The sequence below is a fragment of the Odocoileus virginianus genome, unplaced genomic scaffold, assembly GCF_023699985.2.
Source record: "Odocoileus virginianus isolate 20LAN1187 ecotype Illinois unplaced genomic scaffold, Ovbor_1.2 Unplaced_Contig_2, whole genome shotgun sequence".
Lineage (NCBI taxonomy): Eukaryota > Metazoa > Chordata > Mammalia > Artiodactyla > Cervidae > Odocoileus > Odocoileus virginianus.
This window is the reverse complement of record NW_027224319.1, coordinates 2,944,942-2,968,512: the sequence shown is the minus strand read 5'-3', so window position 1 is coordinate 2,968,512 and position 23,571 is coordinate 2,944,942. Positions and strand designations below refer to the sequence as shown.

At 46.2% G+C, this 23,571-nt stretch overlaps 1 protein-coding gene and 1 long non-coding RNA gene across 2 annotated transcripts in view; one reads left to right on the top strand and one right to left on the bottom strand.

The window, feature by feature from the left end:
- Positions 1-16,262: 16,262 nt before the first annotated feature.
- Positions 16,263-21,821, bottom strand: LOC139033782 (uncharacterized). The gene is made up of 3 exons (XR_011486257.1): positions 21,683-21,821; positions 18,201-18,272; positions 16,263-16,335 (listed from the first exon to the last, which is right to left on the bottom strand). It is a non-coding gene; the product is annotated as an uncharacterized lncRNA (long non-coding RNA).
- Positions 20,989-23,571, top strand: part of CDCP1 (CUB domain containing protein 1) — a 56,805-nt gene continuing 54,222 nt past the window's right edge. The window contains exon 1 of the mRNA XM_020872626.2: positions 20,989-21,194. Within this exon, the coding sequence (XP_020728285.2) occupies positions 21,113-21,194 (82 nt within the window). The 5' untranslated portion in view covers positions 20,989-21,112. The remainder of the gene's footprint in view (positions 21,195-23,571) is intronic.

Here is a 23,571-nt window from a genome sequence, read left to right as displayed (position 1 = left end):
GGACTCAGTGGGAGGAGAGGGTGGGATGATTTGAGAGAATAGCATTGAAACATATACATTACCATATGTAAAATAGATAGCCAGTGGGAGTTTGATGTATGACGCAGGGAACCCAAAGCCAGTGCTCTGTGACAACCTGGAGGGATGGGGTGGGGAGGGATGTGGGGTGGGGGGGGTCAGGAGGGAGGGGTCACATGTATGCCTATGGCTGATTCACAAATGAACATTCACAAATGTGGCCAATGCCACAAATTTTGATTTATGGCAAAAACCATCACAATGTTGTAAAGTAATTATCCTCCAATTAAAATAATTAATTAAAAACCAAACAAAACTAATGACTCTGAGTAGTGTGAGGGATGGTGGACACTGAGTGAACTGCTCAGATATCTCCTTCCCCCAGGACCAGAGACTCGCTCCCCGCCTGCTGGTGGCTCAGTCTAGTCTCTCTGGGACCCTCCTTCTGCTGCAGTGACACCCTCATCCAAGGACAAGGTGTGTTCAGAAGGGCTGTCTGCATCTAGAGCCTGGTCACAGTGACCGAGCAGCCTCGTGCCCATACAGGTCCACTTGGAACCAGAGCTCTGCACTGGCTGGACCGAAAGGTGAAAGCTAGTTGCACAGTTGTGTCCAGCTCTTTGCAATCCCATGGACTGTAGCCTGCCCAGCTCCTCTGTCCATGGAATTCCCCAGGCAAGAGTACTGGAGTGGGTTGCCATTTCCTTCTCCATTTCCTCAGCTGGACCGAGGCCTTTGTCAAGACTGAATCACGTTCAACCTCGCCCTCTGGCCAAGCCTGCCCTCTTCACCCCCTAGAGGTCTTGATCCCAAGAGCTCTCTCCCTCGAGCCTGGATTTTGCAGACGAAACGATGCCAATCTGTTTCCCCTGGGGGGCTGACTTGAGACAGGGATTCTCATCCAGACAGGCTCTGCTGAAGGCTTCCGAGTATGAATCTCACCCTAAGCTCAGGGGAGCAAGAAGTAGGATTTCATTTTTCTACAACTTAATCCAACTTCCACAGAAGCCCCATTCTGCTGAGTTCTGGATGCTTCCCCCGCTGTGAGGTCCAAGTTCAGGGTCTCAGACTGTGCCCAGGTCCTTTCTGGATGACGCTCCAGAAGTTCCATCCCCAACACCCACCTCAACTCTGTCCCACTCTGGGGAGTCCTTTCCAGCTTCCTCCCCCACCCCACCTCCAAACCTTTCTCCCAACCCCAAATGTTTTCCACCAAAAGTTGTGAATAGAGGTGGGGCAAATGCAGCTTATGGAATTAGCCCCCCTATGTTCTAAATTCTTAAACATAAATAATTACAAATTAAGAAATACCACATAAAAATCCATTTTTTTCCTGCTTCTCAGGAAAGATCAGATGATCTATCCTTCAGTTCCCCCAGTAACAGCTTTCTGAGGCAAGAAGGAGCTGCTGCTCCCCTTTGGTAGACCAGATGGCCAGGGTCTTTCCTGTGGTCCAGATGGCCTCCAGCCTGCTTCTCTCAGCCATTTTGCCCACCTGATATCAAAGCTTAGCCCTTGCTGCCCTTGGGCTTCCTTAAAAAAGACTCGGGATTGCAGTTTTGGGAATTAGGCCTGGTTTTCACTTCTGTTGCTGAGGCAGTGGTGGGGGAAGGAGTTGGTGGTGGTGAGAGAGAAATGCCAAGAAAGTTCCTTGAGGTGGCTTGTGAAAGTTGGCATAGTTCAAAAGTAGAAAGAAGAGAGGGCATCCCAGCAGGTGAACCCACCTGAGCAGAGACTGTCCACAACTCCCTGGGACAGAGTGAGGAGGCCTGTCTGATGAAAGCATGGGATGAACTTTATGGAGCAGTGGAGGAAAGGCAGGGTGGGAAAATGGGCCAGATGACAGGCAGCAGCCTTGACCCACCCAGATGCCAAGCGTGTGGGCGGCTGGAGGCAAAAAAATCCATTACTTCTCAAAGTGTCTTGTATTTCTGAACAACACAAAAGGGAAGCAAATGAGTTCACCCCAAACTATCCTCTGCACCCAGGCCTGCAGCAACCCGAAAGGAATTTCGCTCTCCCAACAAGTATGGCTAATGTTTAGTTCAAGGCTCTGTGTCAGGCCCAAGGAGGAGGGGGTACAAGGAAAGGCCAAGAGCAGAGGTTAGAAAACATACATGCACATCCTTGGACATTTCCTCACATCGATGGTGAATTCTAGCTCCCCTTCCCTTGTGTTTGGGTCCCTTTAGTTACAAGGTTCTAATCAGTAAAACGGGCTTCCTAGGTAGCACTGGTGACAAAGAATCCACCTGCCAAGGCAGGAGATGTAAGAGACACAGGTTTGATTCCTGGGTCGCGAAGATCCGCTAGAGAAGGAAATGGCAACCCACTCCAGTATTCTTGCCTGGGGAATTCCATGGACAGAGAAGCCTGGCGGGCTACAGTCCATGGGATCATGACTGAAGTGACTTAGCACACACAGTCAGTAAAATACTGTGGGGATGACACTGTGACTTCTGAGGTCAGGTCATAAAAGGAATACAGCTTCCTCCTTCCTCTCTCTCTCTGTCTCCCCACCACCCGGCTGTGAGGAGGCCCAGGCCATACAGAAGGAGGCCACCCATGAACCAACAGCCCCAGCCACGGTCCCACCAAAAGCCAATATCAACAGCCAGCGTGCGAGTGAGGGTCCTTCAGACAATTCCTCTCCTGCTCCAGCCTCTCACTGCCCCAGCTGTCACCATAAAGTTGAACAAAATAGAGGCAGTTGCTGTTTTAGCCTCCAAGTATCAGAATGGTTTGCTGTGCAGTAACAGGTAAGTGGCCCGAATACACAGACCCCGTCCCCGGATGATAGACGAAGCCACTTCTGGATAACACACAGCCAAGGACAGTGTCTGGAGCATTCTAAATGCTCCTTAGCTGCCAGGGTTGGTGGAGGGTTCTAGACAAGACAGAGGAAGCCTCTTGCCCATCAGAGCACTCCTTCTCTCTTAGTATCCATCTCATTCCCCACCTGCAACCCTGCAGGGGCCAGCAATTCCTTTCACCTACTCAGCACTTCAACAGTCCTGGAGTAAATGACTCTGACTTCAGCAGCCCCTCACTGATGAATGCTTCCCGCCTGTCCTCCTGCTAACATCAGGGCTGGGTGGCTTAGCAGGAACCAACTTCCCAGATGAACAGCTACTAATACTTCCTGTGTTTTTTAAGTTATGAAGGCAAGACAACTGCATTACAGAAAATGTTGGAAAAGCAAGAAAAAATTACTCGCAACTCCAACGCCCTGCCCTGCCAGCTCATTCTGCTCATCTTTGTGTTTTTCCCCCAAACCTATACCTTAAAAAAAAAAAAACAAAAAAAACCTGTTTAAGAGTCATGTTTCCCATTTAATTTTGAATGTCGCAGCACATGCTTTTGTCATAATTATTTTTTTTTTCGTAATGAACACATAGCAGCACTGAGTAATTGAACCACATTTTCTGTAATTGTTACTCTGCTGTCTGGCATTTAGGTGGTTTCCAGCTTTTCTCTGCAGTAAACTTCTTACTGCCTAGAGATCTGCCCATAAGCAGAACTGCTTTCTCAGGACAGAGTTCTGGGAGAGAAATAACTGGGACAAACGGTATGGGTATTTTATGGTTCTGGATGTGCATCCTTTGTCAACTGATCACAGTGACTTTTAAAAATTTGGAATTGTAATAGCTGCTATTGTTGTTATTATGGACATATTAGTTGACTGATGTAGAAAATCTGGAGGGAAGCAAATCAGAACCACCCATATTTCACCCAGCTAAGGACAATCATTAACATATTGGTATATTCCTTTCCAGTATTTCTTTTTCTTTATGTAACCTTAAATTTTTTTTGGTTTGTTTCAGTGCATGTGTGAATTAACATAATTCTGATGATACTCTAAATAAATTGGAGATGACAGTTTTCCTTGAGCATTAGAGCTAAGCATTTTCCAGTTTATTGCTCACTCTTCATAAGTATCAAGTTTAAGAAATGTATCACTTCCCACAAGGTAGATGGATCCTCATTAACTTGCCCATTATCCTATTTGGGGACACTTTAACTGACATCAAATTTTTGCTTTTAAAAACATTTTTCATGAATAAATTTGCAAATTATGATCTAAAAAGCAATTTGTAAGTTAGGAAAATTGAAAAATTATGGAAACTCGTGATAGAAGAGTTGACTAATTGTTCTTTTGATTGTGGAACAGATTAATTTAAAAATGCTTTTCTAGACTCATGATTGGAATTTAAATAACCAAGGGTGTTTTGGGTTTTTCTTTCATTTTTAACTTTTAAAAAATTTTATTTTTATTTATTTGGCTGTGCCAGTTCTTAGTCACAGCACACAAGGTCTTTAGTAGTGGCATGCATGACATAGTTCCCCAACCAGGAATCAAACCCAGGCTCCTTGCATTGGGAGTTTGTAGTCAGCCAGTGGACCTCCAGGGAAGTTCTTGTTTTGTTCCATTCATTGGAATCTGAGACACTTGGTTTTCCTATGGCTTTGCCTCTTGCTATGTGACCCTGGGCAAGTTACACAGCCCCTCAGGACTGGATAAAATGAGCAAGCTAGATGATACTGGCCCTGATGCCCACGACCCAGGCTGGTTCCTTGTCCTGAGCCCACACCTTTGTAAATGGCACCTTCATTAAGGCTCCTCCGTCACCAGGTTTCAGTTGTCACCTGCTTCCTTCCTCCCTGAGTCACAGAGCAACCTGGGGGCATGCACTGTACAGTCTGCAGGCTCCAGGGTGGCTGGCAGCAGTGCCTTAGAACAGAAGTGTGTTTGATTAACCATTAAAAACGATTGATGTTGCTTCCTATGTACAGACACCCTGAGATAATCACACTCTTGTTAGGATGAAGGGGGAAAAAAATCCTGAGGGGTAGAACAAGACGATAATGTTATTATTTGTATAAAAATAAAGTAGAGAGCCAGACACTTGTATGAAAAATATATAAAGAGCTGGGGACATAGTGGGCAGCAAAGGGCTACACGGTGACCAGTGGCAATCACAAAAAGTTTGGATGCTTACTTCCCAGATAATCACTTTATTTTACACACAGGTAAGAGTTTGTTCATTGAAGAGGCCACCTGGTGAATGACACAGACATGGCTGGATGAAGTGGAGCTAGTTTTCCCAAATGCTTTCCAGGCCCCTGGGCTGACCAGTAGCTGAGACCTCCCCTCCTACCTCTTCACCCCGACCCCTGTTCAGCCTCACCAACAGACCAGCAAGGGCTGAACCATCAGAAACTACAGCTAAAAAGAGAGATGGATAGAGAGAGAAGGGGTAGGGATACAGAAGGCAGGGAGTGAGAAAAAGAAAGAAAAGTGGCCATCATCTTAACAACCAGGAAGAACTGGGCAAAGTTTTAATGATGTTCCATTTACAATGAGCCTTTAAAAATGATATTCTTTAAAGCAGCCTGCCTTCCGAATGTCTTTCTGTCTCTTAGGCAACTCAGAAAGGCGAGGGACTATGCCTGTGTGGGATAGGACCTGGGGTCCCAGTTGGCCCAGCCTCCAGTCCCAGCCCTATCCTTCCAGCATAGCAACGGGCGGCCAGACTCTGCCAGCCACCAGCCCCCGAGAGAGCTCACCCCCTGAAATGAGCCACTTCAACAACCAGACAAGGCTTTGGAGTGAAGCCCTGGGACGGAAGATAAGAAGGAGCAGAGTCAATATTTCCAGATGTCTTTTTCTTATCTGTCGGGATTAATCTTCAGTGACAGAGCAATTAAACTGCACAGAACACGTGGGGAATGGATATGAAGCAGGTGTCCAGAATAATACGGGGAGGCAGAGGGAACTTCAGGGACAGCATGGAGTGCACAGAGTCCCGCCCGAGGCAGGAGGCAGAGGGGACCCTAGAAGACAACCAGTCTCCTGGAACTTGAATGCCACTCACTGCTTTTGAATCTTCTGGCTGGTACTTTGTCAGGCTCTTCTGTTCAAGAGGCTGGTTAGAAGAGAGTTGCTTTCTTGCTCTCTCCTCTCCACTTTCCAGCTGGAGCCAGGAACTCTGAGCAGCAGGCCAAGATTGGCTTGATCACAGGCCATGATTTGGTACAGAAAAGTTCTCTTCTGCCTTCCTGCCTACTGCCTCCTGACACCATTAGGACCTGAGCTAGTCACGGTCTCCAAGTCTTTTTTTTTTTTTTTTTTTCATATTTATATTTTTATTTTTGGCTGTGTCAGGTCCTAATTATGATGCAGGGTCAGTAGTTGTGGCGCATTTGCTTAGCTGCCCTGAGGCATGTGGGATCCTAGTTCCCCAACCAGAGATCAAACCCGTCTCCCCTGCATTAGAAAGCAGATGTTTGACCACTGGATCATCAAGGAAGTCCCTCCAGGTCTTTTTTATTCCTGAAAAATGATCCAGGAACCAGAGATTAAAATGTTGCCTTTCTGGTAACAGTCGATGCTTTAGAGTAGCTTGCCAAGTGCCAGGCCCCAGGTTCAGTGCTTTACAGGTAATACCCCATCTGATCCTCACAATGACCCTATCAGGGAGACATAATTATGTATCCCTGGTGTACTGGTGAGGAAATAGGCCCAGAGAGGTTGAATGACTTGCACAAAATCACACAGCAGGCTAGACAGGCAGACTAGGAATGTGTTTCCTTAAGGACAGTAATGCATCTCATTAATGAAAAACTTGATCAAGAGGACACAGTCTAGATCTGTGGCCAAGAGACTCCTTAATGCCTCATTCTGAAATTAGACTGGCCTAGCCAGTCATGTCAGAGGGGGTGGGGAGGGGGCCCTAGAGCACATCTCACAGAGCGAGCAGAGGACACCTGTAACCCAAACGAAAGAATACCTGAAATCAAGGAGGCAGGTCATACAAGTAGAAAGAGGTGAAATATGAGGACCTGGGAGGCTGAGTTTCTTAATTCGGTTTCCACTTTCCACTGGTTCTGAAAAATATCTATAGATGTACCATGATACTGTATTTCCTCAAATCTCAAATAGCATCAGTGTAGCTGACACCATTATTGCAGGTATCTCTAAGAAAAAGAAACATACTCTTTTCTCATCATCTGTAAGGTGCATCCCAATTTCAAAACAGTAATATGTGAGAAAAGAAACAAATGTCTCTGAATCAATGAATTATGGTAAAATTTCAGGGTGAAATGGGCTTGGGAAAACTTTGAGTTAAACAGGCCTCTTTATTGCCAGACCTTTTATTATGCTCATGTGAGCTTTGAGTCTCTAAGAAGGGGTAAGTAATGAGCGTTTCCCATGGGTGTTGGTCCAAAGAACCTTTTCTCCCAGAGTGTGCCAGAGAAGGGGCCATCTGCAGAGCCAACTCAGGAAAACCTCCTTTAAGGAAAAGAGGAGCATGTGGGGACTGAACAAAAATCCAGGAGTATTTAAATCTGAAGAGAAAAAAGATCAAACAGACATTAAAAGAAAGACCTCGGAAGAGGACTCTGGGAGGGAACTGAGGTGAGGGTAAGGGAAGGAAGAAAAGATGAGAGAAACAGAGGAGGCTGGCTCTTAAAAAGAAATCCAAGCTCCACCCTAACTGAGAGGGACTGTAACTCCATCCCCCAATGTGGGGCTGGGCCTGGTGACCCCCTCCCAGAGAGTCCTATATGGAAAAGTGGGGGCAGGGAGAGAAACCTGACAAGCACCACCCCAGCCACATGACCAAGATTAATATCAACAGTGATGAGTCACATTAGTATTTTCCACTCTTGAGATATGATGAACATGTCATTTCCCTTTGTGATGATTCTCCCCCAGACTCATAATCCCAGTCTAACCATGAGAAAAACATCGGACAAATCCCAATACAGGAGCATCTTACTACATACCTGACTGTTGTTGCAGTTTAGTCACTAAGTCATGTCCGACTCTTTTGCGACTCCATGGATTGTAACTTGCCAGGCTTCTCTGTCCATGGGATTTCCCAGGCAAGAATACTGGAGTGGGTTGCCATTTCCTTTTCCAGGGGATCTTCCTGACCCAAGGATCAAACCCATGTCTCCTGCACTGGCAGGCAGATTCTTTACCACTGAGCCACTAGGGAAGCCCATATACCTGACTGGGATCCTCAAAATTCTCAACATCGAGATTTTTCTGGTGGTCCAGGGGCTAGGGCTCCATGCTTCCATGCAGAGGGTACAAGTTCAATCCTTGGGCAGGTAACTAAGATCCTGCATGCTGAGCACACCTCGGGAAGAAACAACAACAAAACTGTCAAAATCATCAAAAACAAGGCAGGACGGGAGATTGTATCAGCCAAGAGGAGCCCAGGAAACATGATGGTGGTGGTGGTTTAGTCGCTAAGTCATGTCCGACTCTTGCGACCCCATGGACTGTAGCCTACCAGGCTCCTCTGTCCATGGGATTGTCCAGGCAAGAATACTGGAGTGGGTTGCCATTTCCTTCTCCAGAGACATGATAATTGACTGTAACATGGGATCCTGTCTCCTTAGTAAAAACCAAGGATGTCTGAACATGGGCTTTAGTTAATAATGATGTATTGGTGTCGCTTCATTATCTGTAATACATGTACCACACTAATAATGTAAGATGTTAATAGGGGAACTGTCAGGGGGTGAGGGGGATACATGGAAATTCACTGTACTATCTGCTCAATTTTCCTGTGAATCAAAACTGTTGTAAAAAATAAAGCCTATTAATAAAAGAAAAGAAAGCAGGAAATAATTCAATGAGACAATTACCTGCAGTGTGGAGAAAAAAAGAAAGGACAGTGCTGCTTGAACGAAACTGGAAATCATTCATCCTGACATAGACCTTTTGTGATACAGGCAAATCTTCCCCTGAGTTGTCAGCAGTCTATGGAGCAAAATGAACTAGAGGGTGGTCATGAACATGACCATGTTTTCTGATCCCCAAATTCATTCAAGGGACCTGAAGACAGGAATCAGGACTCTTATAGAAAATCTAGGATAGACAGATGGGTGTGTTTATTACTCAAGCGGAAAAGAAACAAATAGGCTGCCGAGGTAGCAGTGAGAGATTTCAACTTGGCCAAGAACAGCTGCAAAACTCTGATGGAAATGGAGAAAAGCAAATTAGCACTTAAGAAAGGGAACTGGTGTGGGTTCTCAAATATTTATCCCAACTAGACACTGATCCTGGTAAATGCACAATAAATATTTATTGGTTACTGTTGACTTGATTTCTCCCATATATAGCTTTGAAATATTGCAAACACTAAGCGAAGGCCTGGGGAGGTCATCCTGATTTAAAAAATAGGGAATCTTGCCAGCTTAGAATCCAGAAACTATGTTTCATCAATTCCAAGACACATGTCTTAAAAACTTTTAGCATCTGTGTAACGTGGGCACTTCTTGCACTTATTGCTCACAAGTGGCAGCATGGTCGCCATCCTAGACACAGTCCCACTTGGCGATCATGTTCATACTGCGTCACCTTCCACTGAATTACACACATAGTTGGTTCTATGCATACAAGGTCTAATTATCATTTAAAATATCGTCAAAAAGATGACAATCTGATTTAGTATGGAAACAAACAGTATGGGCACAGGAAGGCAGGGAAATAGGGCAGTGGGGCACGAATATAACAGCAGAGTAGCAATTATCAGTCTTGAGAGGAATGACCTCAATTCTGTATTTTCCTGCAAAGCTATAACAAAGTGCTTACAGTAGTTAAGAAAGGATGTCAAAGAAGCAGAATTCCATTCAGCTGTGTTGTCACTGAGAGGTGTCCAAAGGACGGCAGACCACACACCAAGCAACAACACAAGGGAGCTGAGAGGAAACTGAGTCCCAGGGAAGGATGAAGGCAGTGCGACACCTTGACCACAAACGCTGGTGTGAGCGGTGCCCGGGAGCCACGGCTGCCCAAACATCCAGCCACCAGGCAACTGCTGCCTTTGGCTGAACTTCTAACAAGTGCAATTCACCTGAAAGTGAAAGAAAGTGAAAGCCGCTCAGTTGTGTCCAACTCTTTGTGACCCCATGGGCTATACAGTCCATGGAATTCTCTAGGCCAGAATACTGGAGTGGGTAGCCTTTCCCTTCTCTAGCAGATCTTCCCGACCCAGGATTTGAACCAGGGTCTCCTGCATTGCAGGCTGATTCCCCGAGGAAAGAATCAAATTATGAGGTTAGTGGAAAAGGAAAGCTCTATTTTGTTCTCAGCGTTTTTTTCTTTCTTAGTTGTACATAAACAATAATGTTTCTTACCATGGGTACTATCTTTGATTTACTAAAATCTGCTATGTGTAATGAAGGAGGAAAAGGAACTATCTTCCTGTAGGAAAGGTTAGCTTCATGATAAGCTTAGTTTTGAGGACTCTAAAGGCATCAGAACTGAGGTGACACCCTGGGCATTATTAGCTGCTAACATGACAAAAAGGAGACAATCCTTGCCTCCTGACTGAAGCCCACAGCCCCATCCCCACGGTGGCCCTGCTGAAAAAAATCAAGTATGAGGCAGATCAGACCTTGAGATCCAACTTATAGGAACCACATAGGGCAAAGGAAACAGGACAAACAGCCCAGTTTTTTCAACAAATACATTCTGAGAAAAAATAAGAGACAAGGGAATCTTGATTCAGATGAGTTTCAAAGACATACCATGGGCTTAATGTTGGTTCACTTGCAAGGAACAGAGCAAGAAAAGGGGCAGATAGTAACTTCATGGTGGAGAAGCCAAGAGACACGACTTGCCCAAGATAGGAAGGTGAGCATGCATCACCAGGGATGTCATATGTATGTTTCCCACCTCTGATGAGGTGTAATGGAGCACTCTGCCTCTGTGCTGTCTATACCAAACCCATATCCCCAGTCTGATCATGAGACAAACCTCAGACAAACCCAGATTAGGAGACCCACTACAGGATACCCGGCCAGCACTCAAGACTGTCCAGGTCATGAAAAAGGAAAAACTGAAAAATCTCACAGAGCAAAGGAGCCTAAGAAGACATGATGACTAAATACATACACTGTGGTATCCAAGATGGAATCTGGTAACAGAAAAAGGATATTAGTGAGAAAACTGGGGAAATCCCAGTAAAGTCGAGAGTTTAGTTACTAGTGAAGTATCAGTGTTCATTTCTTAGTTTTGACCAATGTCTCCTGTAATGAAAAACATTAATGTTAGAGCTACCAAGGTGAAGAGAATATGGGATGTCTCATGTACTGACTTTGCAACTTTTCTGTAAATATAAAACTATTCCAAAATAAAGTTTATTTTATTAAAAAAAAAAAGGCATACTGATCAATTGCAGTACATGAACCAACATGAACCATGTTTTGACTTTGAATCAAACTAAAATAGTAAAAATGATTTTGATGAGACAATTGTAAATTTGAACTCTGACTAGATATTTGATGCTATTAAGGCACCATCATCCATTTAGCTGGAGGTGTGATGATGGCATTGTTGTTGTCTTTGTTGTTGTTGTTTAGGCACTCAGTCGTGTCCCGACTCTTTGCTACCCCCTGGACTATAGCCCGCTAGTTCCTCTGTCCATGGGACTTCCCAGGCAAGAAAACTGGAGGGGGTTGCCTTTTGCTTCTCTACAGGGATCGTCCTGACCCAGGGATCTAACCCGCATTTCCTGCATTAGCAGGTAGATTATTTACCACTGAGCCACCAGAGAGGCACTGTTGTTGCCTTGAAAGTGAAAAATGAAAGTTGCTCAGTCATGTCCAACTCTATGAGATTGCATGGACTATACAGTCCATAGAATTCTCCAGGCCAGAATACTGGAGTGGGTAGCTTTTCCCTTCTCCAGGGGATCTTCCCAACCCAGGGATCGAACACAGGTCTCCCGCATTGCAGGCAGATTCTTTACCAGCTGAGTCACCAGGGAAGCCCCTTACAATCCAGCAATTTTGCTCTGGGTATATAAACAAAAGGATTGTAAACGGACCAAACAGTTACTTGTACCCCCATTTTCATAGCAGCATTATTCACTGTAACTAAAAGGTGAAACAATACAAATGTCCATTGATGAATGAAGGGATAAACAAAATGCGGTGTTTTATTAGTCAACTATAAAAAGGAAGGAAACTCTGACACATGCTATAACACAGATTGACTTTGGAGACATTATGCTAAGTGAAATAAGCCAGACACAAAAAGACAAATATTGTATGATTCCATTTATATGAGATACCTAAAATAATAAAGTCACAGAGACAGAAAGTAGAATAATGGTTGCTCAGGGGCTGGGGGGAGGGAGACCAGGAAGCTGTTTAGTGAGTACAATAAGCACCTTACATATGAACCTTCAAGTTGCAAGCTTCAAAGACACGATTGTGCCTTCACAAGTCCAATCACGTAAGCAAGTTCAGGTGTCTGGCGTACACTGTCATGTGCGGGCATCCTCTACAAGTGGTTGCACTTTTGTGTTCTTTTGTACAGTACTATATAGAGTACAGTAGGGTAGTATTTTAATTTCAAGCCCAGGATGTCTGGAAGCAAGCATAAAAGCAGTGGTGTTGTAGCAGGTACTGATATGAAGAGAAAGAAAAGAGCTATTAATACTATCCAGACATCACTGGATTGTTTTTTCAAGAGGGTAGATAGAATTGAATCCAGCAAGGAACCAGAACCTGTGCCATCAACGTCAGGCATGAGTGACCTTGCAGCCTGCCTTCCCCCTTCTATTGCTGATGATCCTTCAGCTCTACCATCTCCCACCTCCTCTCTCTCCTCCAATCAGTAACTCTTCTTGCCTGTTCACTTGATGCCAGCCCCTGTATGCCAGCTTTGTTACTGTACTTTTCAAGGTACTGTACTGTAGGAGTTTAAATGCTTTATTTTTTGTGTGTTTGCCTTCTATGTATTATTTGTGTGAAAACTATTATAAACCTATTATGGTACAGTACTACATAGTCGATTGTGTTAGTTGGGTACCTCGGCTAACTTTGGTGGACTTATGAACACACTCTTGGAGCAGAACTTGTTCTTATGTAGGGGACTTACTGAACAGAGTTTCAGTTTGGGAAGATGAAAATGCTCTGGTGGCAGAAGGTAGTGAGGGTTGCACAAGTGAAGCGTGAGTCTCCTGAGGATATGGATTGGATTCTCAGTGGTGTGGGAGGGCACTGAAGGCAAAGTCTGTGACCAGTGGCTCCAGGCTTGCTGAGTTAGCTGTGTCTTTGCCCATTCAGCTCCCAAACCAGTCCTGGACTAGGGGAGTCTCAGAGCCTTAGCCCACAGCGCTTCCCCATCGCCTCCTCCTTCTGAAGCCATCTTCCCATCACCAGACTTAGTGTGACCACAGGGAGGGCTTTGGCTATTCTGGGGAGAAACATTTCAGCAGAGCACTGAGAGTGGGGGCCAAGCAGCCAAGGAAGAGGGTCAGAGGGGGTGAATGGCCGGTGGGAATGAGGATGCTAGCAGAGCTGGACCAGGATTTCTTAGGAAGGAGAGTTCACGGGCTCCTGGCTGGACGCCTCACTTCCTTCCACCCTGAACACCACTTGCTGGGTGGCTTGATGTTGTCACGTCCCCTCTCTGTGACTCCATCTATCAAGAGGTGACAACAAGATGAGCTCCAAGCCTCCAGCTCAGTTATGACTCAATTCCCTCTCCTGGGGGAAGAACAATCTCTGAAGGCATTCTTAAGACCATCTTCCTCCCACACTCCAAGCGAAAATATAGAAAAGAAAGAAGCAAGGCTGGCAGGCTCAGGCCTGATGTGGATATGGGTCATATCCAGGGAGGGGCAGGGTCTGGATTTCTTCACCCTGTGGGCCAGACTCACAGACTTACAGGGAGCCGACTGCACAGAGTTGAAGAGGCAGGAGGGGAGAGCTCTGTCTCCTGCTCCTCATTCCCTTGTTTTCTCCCTCTGTCATTCTACCTTGGCCTCTAGGTGCCATGATCCGGGGAGGTGATGGAGCGTGGGAACTCCATGGCTTCAAGGCACCGTGGGGCGAGCACAAAGGTGCTTGGCGGCCTGAGGGAGACTTCCTGAGTCACCCGGATTCAAATTCACTCAGCCCCGGACCGCAGCAGCTGACTAGCTGCTCCTGGAGGATTTTCCTTATTTTGTCATCCCAGGACTGAAATTGTACCACGTGGCTCCCACTTCGGGCAAATGACTTGGCAAACCAGGAACACCTATCTTATCCCCAGACCACAGCCCGCTCCTCTGTTTCAACGCTCACAAAGGGGCCTCTGCCCCAGCTGTGACTGGGAGGTTTTCTCTCTGCAACAGTGGTTGGCGTTAAAGCCACAGTTAAGGGCTGTCTGTGCTTCCAAAGAATCTCCACTTTGTTAACTTGCTTAATCGCCTGCAAAGCAAAGTCTCAGAGAAGCTGCCTGATTAAGACAGATTCTTTCCACCCCTCTGTTCAAACCAGATGAAGTCTTGGCCCACCAGACACTGGCCAGTCCCATAAGACCAGGGTTGCTGCCAGACACCTGGCCTGGGCCATAATGACCTCTTTCTAGAAGCTGCCCCCCCTTTTAAAAATGAACAACTTGCATTCATCTTTTCAGGGTCCCAAGCTTTAAAAAGATCCCCAGGCTCAGCTGGCTGGATTAGCAGGGCCATCCACACATTCATCAGCTTGATGAATCCATTCATTGCTCAACTATCTGCTGAGCAGTGACTGTGTACCAAGCACCGTTTTTAAAAGCACTGAGAACATCCAGATGAGTAAAGCAGAGGCAACTTCCTGTCTTGGGGAACTGACGCTTTCACGCATGAATGAGATCATGAAGATGTTGGTCTCCAGACCTCTTCAGAGCTCTCCCCTCCACCCCAACCAAGCTGAAACCCTCTCATTTCACACCAACCCCCTGTGGCAAAGGCAATCTTGGCCACATTTATTGTATGTGGCCAAACACTATGCACATATTATCTGTTACACATATTATCTCATGAATCTCTACAACACCCTTTGAAGGTCATCCTCTCATAGCCCTGGCTTGTGGCTGAGGAAACCAAGGCACATATAGAGTTGCACAAGCTGGTAAGTTGCAGAGCCAGTATTTGAATCTAGGACATCTGACTGCAGAATCACAGTGATAGTCACTGAGCCATTCCACCGTGCTCATTTAGGTCAAATTCCTTTTTGCAGCGAATCACTGGGTCTGCTTTCCCTTAACACTCCACAGCACCAGAAAAATCTCTAGTGCTGGCCTAAGGATGAGGTTCCGTTACAAGTGACTGGAAGCTGCAAATTACAGAAGCTTGAAAACGGAGTATGTTCCTTGAGGCTGGTGTGTCACTCCATGGTTGGGCTCCTTGTCTCTGGTTGCTCAGCCGTGTGTGGCTCAAGTACATCTGAAGAACACAAGTGTGCTGAGGTGTAGATTATGCACATTTTGGCCAAACAAATGTTGAGGATTTCATCAACAAAATTAATGACTCCATTTGATTTTATTCTGTCCATCGGTTCACCTGGAAGGGGCGCCCATAATCCTTGGCCATACATTTTACAACTTGACTCAATCTGGACTCCCGTCTCTCTAAGCATAGTGCACGTCAGCCTGGGCATTCCTTACCTCTCCCTTGAGCTGGATTTTGTGCTTCTTGTGTCCAGAAGCAAATAAATCATGAAGATAAGAAAGTTTAAATAACACTGCAATCCTTCTAAAGGCATGTGCTCATCTACTCATGTTTTTTGTAATGGTTGAAAAGGCATGTATTTCAATTGGAAAAGAGTTTTTCCTCCACCTCCCCTCCATCCTACCTCCCCTTATGCAATGCAGCACTGAGTGGCTATGAGCAATTTGCGATCCAGCTAAGGAGAAGCTGAACTGGAGATACATTTAATTGGGAGTTAGTGGGATATCTTAGTGGGACATAATTCGTAGTTACTTTGGGTCATTGCTTGTACTCATGTTGTAGTAGCATCTTCTAGAAATACTCCTCCAACCCACTGGGCTGACTCCTCAGATGAGGTGACCAAAAGGAGCAAGGTCAGAAGTGGTATCATATGACGATTCTGTCCTACAGTACCCAACAAGAAGCATGCGGATAGTGGAGGAGGAAGAATCAAAGAAGCTAGTCTGGAAAATTCTTTCAACTATCAAAACTAAAATATTAAGCATAACATGCAGTTCGCATGTCTTATAAAAAATGAAGGATTTTTTTCTGTCAGAAATAAATGAATAATGCAGCATGTAAAATTATAAATGTATCACATTACTTTGCTCTTTAATCAGAGTCACACATATAGAATTTGTAAGAACTTCTGTACTTTGTATGGCACAACACTATGTTTCTAGAAACACTGAGCATTTCTGTGTGTGAATTCATGTCTAATACATCACAACAAATCAAGATTGTATCTTACCTTTTCTGATGCATCTTGTCATGATGAAATCTGACAGTCCCAGAAGAAAGGATACACACATCAGTGACAAAATATGACCTGAAGAAATGAATGAATGAATGATGCAGTGCTGTGAAAAGTCAAAGCCTTAGCTGCTCAGTTGGGTTCAACTCTTTGCCACCCTCTGGACTGTAGTCCTACAGGCTGCTCTGTCCATGGGATTCCTCGGGCAAGAATACAGGACCAGTGAACTAATATTAAAGATGTCACACTGCTTTCTAGATTTAGTGACATTTAGGGTACTTTTCAATTTTTTCAAGTTTGTGATTTGTTGTCATTTCTTTCCTTATTGTAAATACTCACTTTTCACATTTGATTTTCTATTTGTAACTCTGTATTCTTTTTCTTAAGGTAATTAAGTTCAGCCCCACAAACCTGTATCCACTCCTCTCTGTGTCTCATGCATTTCCTGTTTTAATGGAATACATTCTCCAGTATTTGTCTGAGAAAAGGTATGTGGGAGTTTGTTGTTTGGAGGTTTTATTGGTTTTCTTTCTGTTTTAGATTTTGAATGTCTAAAAGTGCTCTTTTTCTACTTTATCACTTAACTGGTAGCTTGGATATAGAATTCTTTGTTGGAAATTATTATACCTTCAAAATTTTGAAGGTATTGCTTCATTGTCTTCCAGCTTCCAGTGCTGCTATTGGGAAATCCAAAGCCAGTTTGATTTTTGTTTCTTTGCATAAGAAACAAAAGGGTCTTTGCATAAGACCCTCGAAATTATTAAATGTTCTCTTTGTTTATAGGCTCCTGAAATTTTGCTGTGAGGTGCCTTGATGTGAGCCTGTTTTATCCACTGTGCTGGACACACCATGAGCCTTTAAATCTGGAACTCATGTCATTCCAGGCCTGGGGAATTTCTTGAATTATATTACTAATGATGATTTCTCTGCCTAATCTGCAATCTCTATTTGCGAAACCCACTAGCCACAGGTCAGATCCCCTGAACTAGACCTCTAATTTTCTTACCTTTTCTCTCCTATTTTTTATCTTTATCTTTTTGCTTTACTTTCTGGGAAATCTTTCAATTTTTCTATTTATTTTTTAATATTTACTATCATTTAAAATTTTTTCCAATAATTCTTGTGGGTCCCTGAATATTCATTTTTTTATTACTCCCCATCCCTACAGCATAAATACACTGTTGTCTGTTATTTTTCTAAAGAAGTTAGAAATTGTTTTGTTTTATTCTCTCTCTTTTCTCCAAGTGCCTTTTTCTGTTTGGTTAGTGGGTTGATTTTGACTCTATCATGTTGGCTGCTTTCCTCAGATGTCATGAAATCCTATTGTCTGGTCATATTTAAAAATGAGAGATCAAAAAGTTTAACTGGTGGGGCTGATCAACTGTGAATGTCATGGGAAGAATCTGGTTAGCCTCTTGACGGGGATAAATGTCTGTATCTTTAGGTCTTTCTTCTTGAGCTTGTCAGATTCTCCAGAAGAAGACTCCTTCCATCCCTAATATGAATTGAGAGTACTGGAGTCTGAGGGGAAAACTGGGGCCAGGCACCTAGGGAGCTAAGCATAAGGAATATATTTGTTCCTTTTATCTACCTATTTTCCAGAATGTTTCCTAAGCCTACAGCTATGCCTAGCACTTCTCAGCCCAGTTTCCTCACTTGTAACCTCTTCAGAAAACAATGCTTCAGACTTCTGCTTAGGGCCAGTTGCCCAGCCAGGAGAAATGGAGGACAGTTTCCAGAGATCGAACTATAGTTTTTCAGCTTTCTTCCAGGTTTCATTGTTTTAGCCCCTTCTTCACTCTCCCATTACGGAATACCTGGTGCTGCCAGTTGCTTAGTGGTGGTTTTTTTGTTTGTTTTTGTTTCTTTTTGAGAACTCTATGGTATAAATCACGCTATTTCCCAATTTTCCCCTCTACTGGCTTACAGCTTTCACTTACCCATATGCTTTCCAGTTTCTAAGAGGCTGTTGTTGTCTTCTGTCTGCTCCCCTCATCTTTGCAGGCTTACGTCTTTTACAAAAAAAAAAAAAAAAAAATCCCTGCTTTGTAGCTTTTGTAGGGTTTTCAGAGGGGTCAAAAATGCTTAAAAGATGCTTGCTCCTTGGAAGAAAAGCTATGACCAACCTACACAGCATATTAAAAAACAGAGACGTTACTTTGCCAAAAAAGGTCCGTCTAGTCAAAGCTATGGTTTTTCCAGTAGTCATGTATGAATGTGAGAGTTGGACCATAAAGAAAACTGAGTGCTAAAGAATTGATGCTTTTGAACTGTGGTGTTGGAGAAGACTCTTGAGAGTCCCTTGGACTGCCAGGAGATCCAATCAGTCCACCCTAAAGGAAATCAGTCCTGAATATTCATCAGAAGGACTGATGCTGTAGCTGAAGCTCCAATACTTTGGAAACCTGATGAGAAGAACTGACTCATTAGAAAAAACCCTGATGCTGGGAAAGACTGAAGGCGGGAGACAGCAGCTGCCTGGGATTTCTTTCAGTTCAGAAATAACTTTTAAAAATTGACTCCTTCCATTCAGGCAAGTTTGGAAAGAGAAGATATTTCCAAAATGTGGCAAAGCTTTGTTTACATTCTTCCATGAAGCAAGTCATTACCTCAAGACATCTTGATTTCAACTACAGAGGTGGGTTGTCTTGCAAAGGATGCTGAAATGCTTCCTCCTTTCCTTGACTCTTTCTCACTGTTGCCATTATCTGGAACTACTACCAACCCTCCACATCTGAGACTTCCTGACTTTTGTGTCATTTATGGAAGGTTCATTTAGGACTTCCCTGGTGGTCCAGTGGTTAAAAATCTGTCTGTCAATGTAGGCAACATGTATCCAGTCCCTGATCTGGGAGGATCCCACATGCCTCAGAACTAAGTTGGTGTGCCACAACTACTCAGCCCACACCCTAGAGCCCGTGAGTTACAACTACTGAGCCCACGGGCCACAACTAGAGAGTAGCCCCCTCTTGCCTCAAAGGAAAAAAGTCCATGAGCAGCAACAAAGACCCAGCGCAGCCAGTTTCACTCTTCCAGAGAGTCCAGTTAAGCACACTTCGGAGACATGAGATAGTAAAAAGATAACTTGTTCCTCAGGCTTAAACTTATCACAAAATATTTCTAGTATTTTCAATTCAACTCATTGCCACTCCATTATTATTATCATCATCATCACCTTCATCATATGTAGAAAACAATGGAGTTAGGGATGCTAGGAAAAGATGTTGGGGCATATATGCCTGCTTACAATTAGGAAAACAGACAAAATCTGCTTTACTCTCCTGTCAGCATAAACATATTTGAAGGATGTTTAGATTTTCTGATAATTCTTTTCTCTTGATGAGTCTGCCCTCAATTTCTTGGGGAGAACCAAGAGCCTCCCTACTTTTCTCATCCTCTGCCTTCCCTCTAGGCCTCAGCTTCCTCATCTGTCTTCCAAGTAACTGGAAGGTAAACTGATGTTCCCTCAGCTCAGTCCATAGGTGGAGGAGAGGCGGGGCAGTCATGTTCACAGCCAGGTCAGCCCTGTATCCCTCATCAACTGTGAGCTCCCTGTAGACAGAGGCTGCTTTATTCTCACCACTGAAGACACACAGAAGGAAGGGGATGACTCCTCTAAGAGATGGTTTCTCACCCCTGTTCCTGATAAGAGCGGGAGCAGCCTGGAGAAGCTCAGTTCCCCAAGAATTAAAAAAAAAAAAGTGGCAACAGGACACAGACCAATGCTCTTGCACTCACTCTGCTTCCAGGTTATTCTGGGTGACCCTGGCCCAGTTGCTAGCTGCCCACTGGCACAGGCAGACCCACGGGGGCCTTTGGAGTCATTCTGATAGAACCCTGGTCTGCTAGCTGAGAGTCCCTGAACCATCCACTGTCTTTTCTTGTGACACTGTGACCCTGGACTTGGTGTGTGGCCTGCAGAGGGGGACGGAGAATCCACAGGACCTCAGAAACCAGAGAAAGGCAGCTGGGAGGAGGGAAAGAGGCCCAGGGTCATTCATTTACAGCCCAATGATTGGAATAAATGCCTCAGGCCAGTGCCATACCTACTATTCAGAATTCAAGGAAGGGGGGCCCCTGTGGACCTGTTCAGGTTTCTTCTTTTGGCCCTCTCCGGCCTCATGTATTTATTCACTAATCTCTTTCACTGTTCAAAAATGAAACAAAGCAACTCCGGTTGTGCAAACCCCTTCCAGGGCTATCAAATCCTGCCTCCGCAAGTTACGAACTGGCCCGGGGACCTTCGGAAGGTTGCGTAACTGGGTAAGTCTGTTTCATGTCCTGTGGAAGGGTTACTGTGAGCATTAGAAACACTGTCCGTGAAGTGCCTGGGGTTTGCTGCGGGCTCATCATTCTGAAAAGAGTACCAGTAGCATCGGCCTTAAAAGTCCAAAGCCTGCAGCCCAAATCAGGAAGCAGAGGCGGAAGCCAGGGCTTGGGTGTTCCACAGACTTGATTTCCTCGGAAAAAGGGCTGCACAGTGGCCTCCTTTGTCTCCCAGACAGTGAAAGGGGGGCAAGTGTCTTCCCCAAGGGCGACTTTGGCCCCTGTAGAGAAAGTCATGAGAGGGACGGCGGCTAGACCCCGGGAAGGTGGCTACCGGTCACACTGCTCCAGGCGAGAGGCGGGAGTGGAGGCAGGAAGGGGAGGAGGACAGGGAGGAGGGGACTGAGCCGGCCAGCTCGTGCTCCCGCGGCGCTGGGCGGAGCCAGGGCGGGTCCGCCCCGCGCGCAGGTGAGCGAGCCGGGGTGGAGCGCAGCGCCTCGCATGCCAGGCTCGGGGGCCCGCGGCCGCCACTCTGCACCACGGGCCACAGTCGCTTTCCCCGCCGAGGCCCAGGCGCCCCGGAGCCATGGCCAGCCTCAACTGCGGGGTCACGGTCGCACTGCTGGGGGTCTTGCTGCTGGGCGCCGCGCGCCTGCCCCGCGGAGTGGGTGAGTGCGGCGCTGAGGGGGCGCTGGGCGCTGAGGGTCGCGACCGCCCGCCAGCCGGCGCCTGGCGGAGAGGGGCGCGGGTTGCCGAGGGTGCAGGGTGGGGCGGGGGCGGCGCTGTCCTGGGGGTCCCCGGGACTGCCCGGCGCCGGGGGTGGGGGGGCGGCGGTGACCGTGCCCTCCTGGACTCCGCGCCACCTCGCCCAGGACGCAGGCCTTGCTTGGCACGCGGGGAGCCCCGCGGTCGGGCGCCCCAGTCGGGCGCCGAGGGGGAAGGAGGAGGGAAGGGCGCGCGGAAGCCGGGCCCGGGGACCTCGCTGAGGCGGCGCGCCGCGCGCTCGGGCGCTCTACCTGGATTGTTGGTGGCGCCGGGCGGGCCGTGAGGAGGGAAACTTCCCGCTCGGGTGAACCCTCTTACCTCAGCGACCCGGCCAGAGACGGGGGCGAGGAAACAGTGGTTTAGCGTCACCACATCCTAGCTTTCTCCTTACCTTTCCCCTCTGTCCGCCCGCTCTTTTCTCGCTGTCCCGAAGTTCGGGAACACTCATTCCACAAGGAAAGCGCTCCTGCGCCGCGGAGGCAGGGCAGCCCCGGGCCCTCGCACCTGCGGGCGGTGGACCCTGACGGCGGACGGGGGCCGGGCGGAGGGCAGGGTCCGAGCTGTGTGGGAATCCGGGGTTCCGGTGGGGGCGGGGCGCGGCGCGCAGGGACACCCCCCCCCCATCCCGGCTGTCCCCGAGGAGATACCCTGCGGGCCCTGGAAGTATTAAAACCATAGGTCACCTGGTCTCCTCACGGAAGAACTTGATTTGAAGACTTCCCTGAGACTACTACAGGTTTTGTGTGGTTTTTTTTTTTCCCTTTGGAAAGAACTACCCAGGAAGCGATCTTTGATTATTACCCTTTGCTGCATAAGGGGACGTTTGTGTTTGGCAGGCAGACAAATTAGAGGACATTAAAAAGAAGGAAACTAAGCGGATGAGTTGAACTTGGGCGTTCCGGCAACTGCCATCATGACAAATCCGAGACGGGAAAGCTTCCTGGTTCTTTTCCTCAGCGGCGTCAGGCGGCATATTACTGCACAGTAGATGGGATATTGAACATACTGTGGGCGTATTTACTGTATTTATTGTAAGTTAGGACTGAGTTTTCAAGATTTCCCTTGAAGAAAAAAGTCAGCTTAAGAAAGAGTAACTTAGCAAATGAATAGGTGTAAATGTGTGTATGAGAAAAAAGTGTGCCCACCTGACTTGGGAGCTGTCTTGAAACTCTGGGAAGTGTCTGAGATGTTCCCGGTTGTGTGTGATAACAGTTGAGAACTCCAGTAAGAATGTGATGTAAATCAAGGCATCCGTACATTACTGATCACAATGACAGCCTGTCCTGAACTGGCTTGTGTTCCGTGTCTGATTCCTCCTTGTGGCCTGGGGAGGCTGCCATTTTGGTCTCCAGTGGAGCCTGTCCTTTCCAGGAAGTTACTAACTGTTGGAGCCGTGTCTCACGGGTTCATTGTCTAAATACAAGGAAGCCCAGGAACTTGCCCCTTTCACTTTCTTAAATCCCTTCTGTGTTCTTAGGAACTAGACCTGTGAGACCACGTCACTGGGCTGAACTAATGGTTGCGCCTTTTTGGTTGAAGCACTCACAGAGTACATTTGCTTTGCCCAGAAGTTTCTAGAGTCTGTCCTGAAAAGACGGAGAAAACCAGAGAGCCTGGCACATTGGATTTATTTTATAAATCCCTGAACTCTCTTAATAGTCTTCTGAATGAAAATTAAGTTGGTGTCACTGCACAGATGGAAATATAAAGGAAAGTTGACATCGTTGTGGGATGTGTTTGAGTTTGGTATTCCTACCAGCTCCCCCACTTCTAAGAATGAAGTACTGATAAAGTTAAAATAATCTTGTTAAAACCTCAACTTATTGGCTTTCTAAGAATTACTCAGGTACCAGAGTCTGGGTCAGTGACCCCATTCTGGCTACCATTGTTTCTTCCAAAAGTATGAGTAGACATCAAATGATGTGTTCGCTTACCTGGGTGAGTGTGTGAGTTCGTCATTCTTCAGATTCAAATGAGGAGCTGGTGCCTCTTGTCTGGAATGTGTAACTGGCAGAACTGCTGGGTTCTCCCCGCAGCCTCCTCAACACCCACACAGCCTTGTGTGAGACAGTCAGAGACCGCTGCTCTGCTGGTTGTATGATGTGCCCGGGTGCTCACCTCAGCCTCCAGGTTTACCTCAGGTAGCATTTTGTCTGTGATGACTGGACTGTGCTCCTCCTCAACATTCTTCTAGGGGTTCTCCCAAGCTATCAATGTGGGGGAAGGAAGTTGAAATTATTTATGTATTTTAAGTACTATATATATTGTTGTTATTGTTCA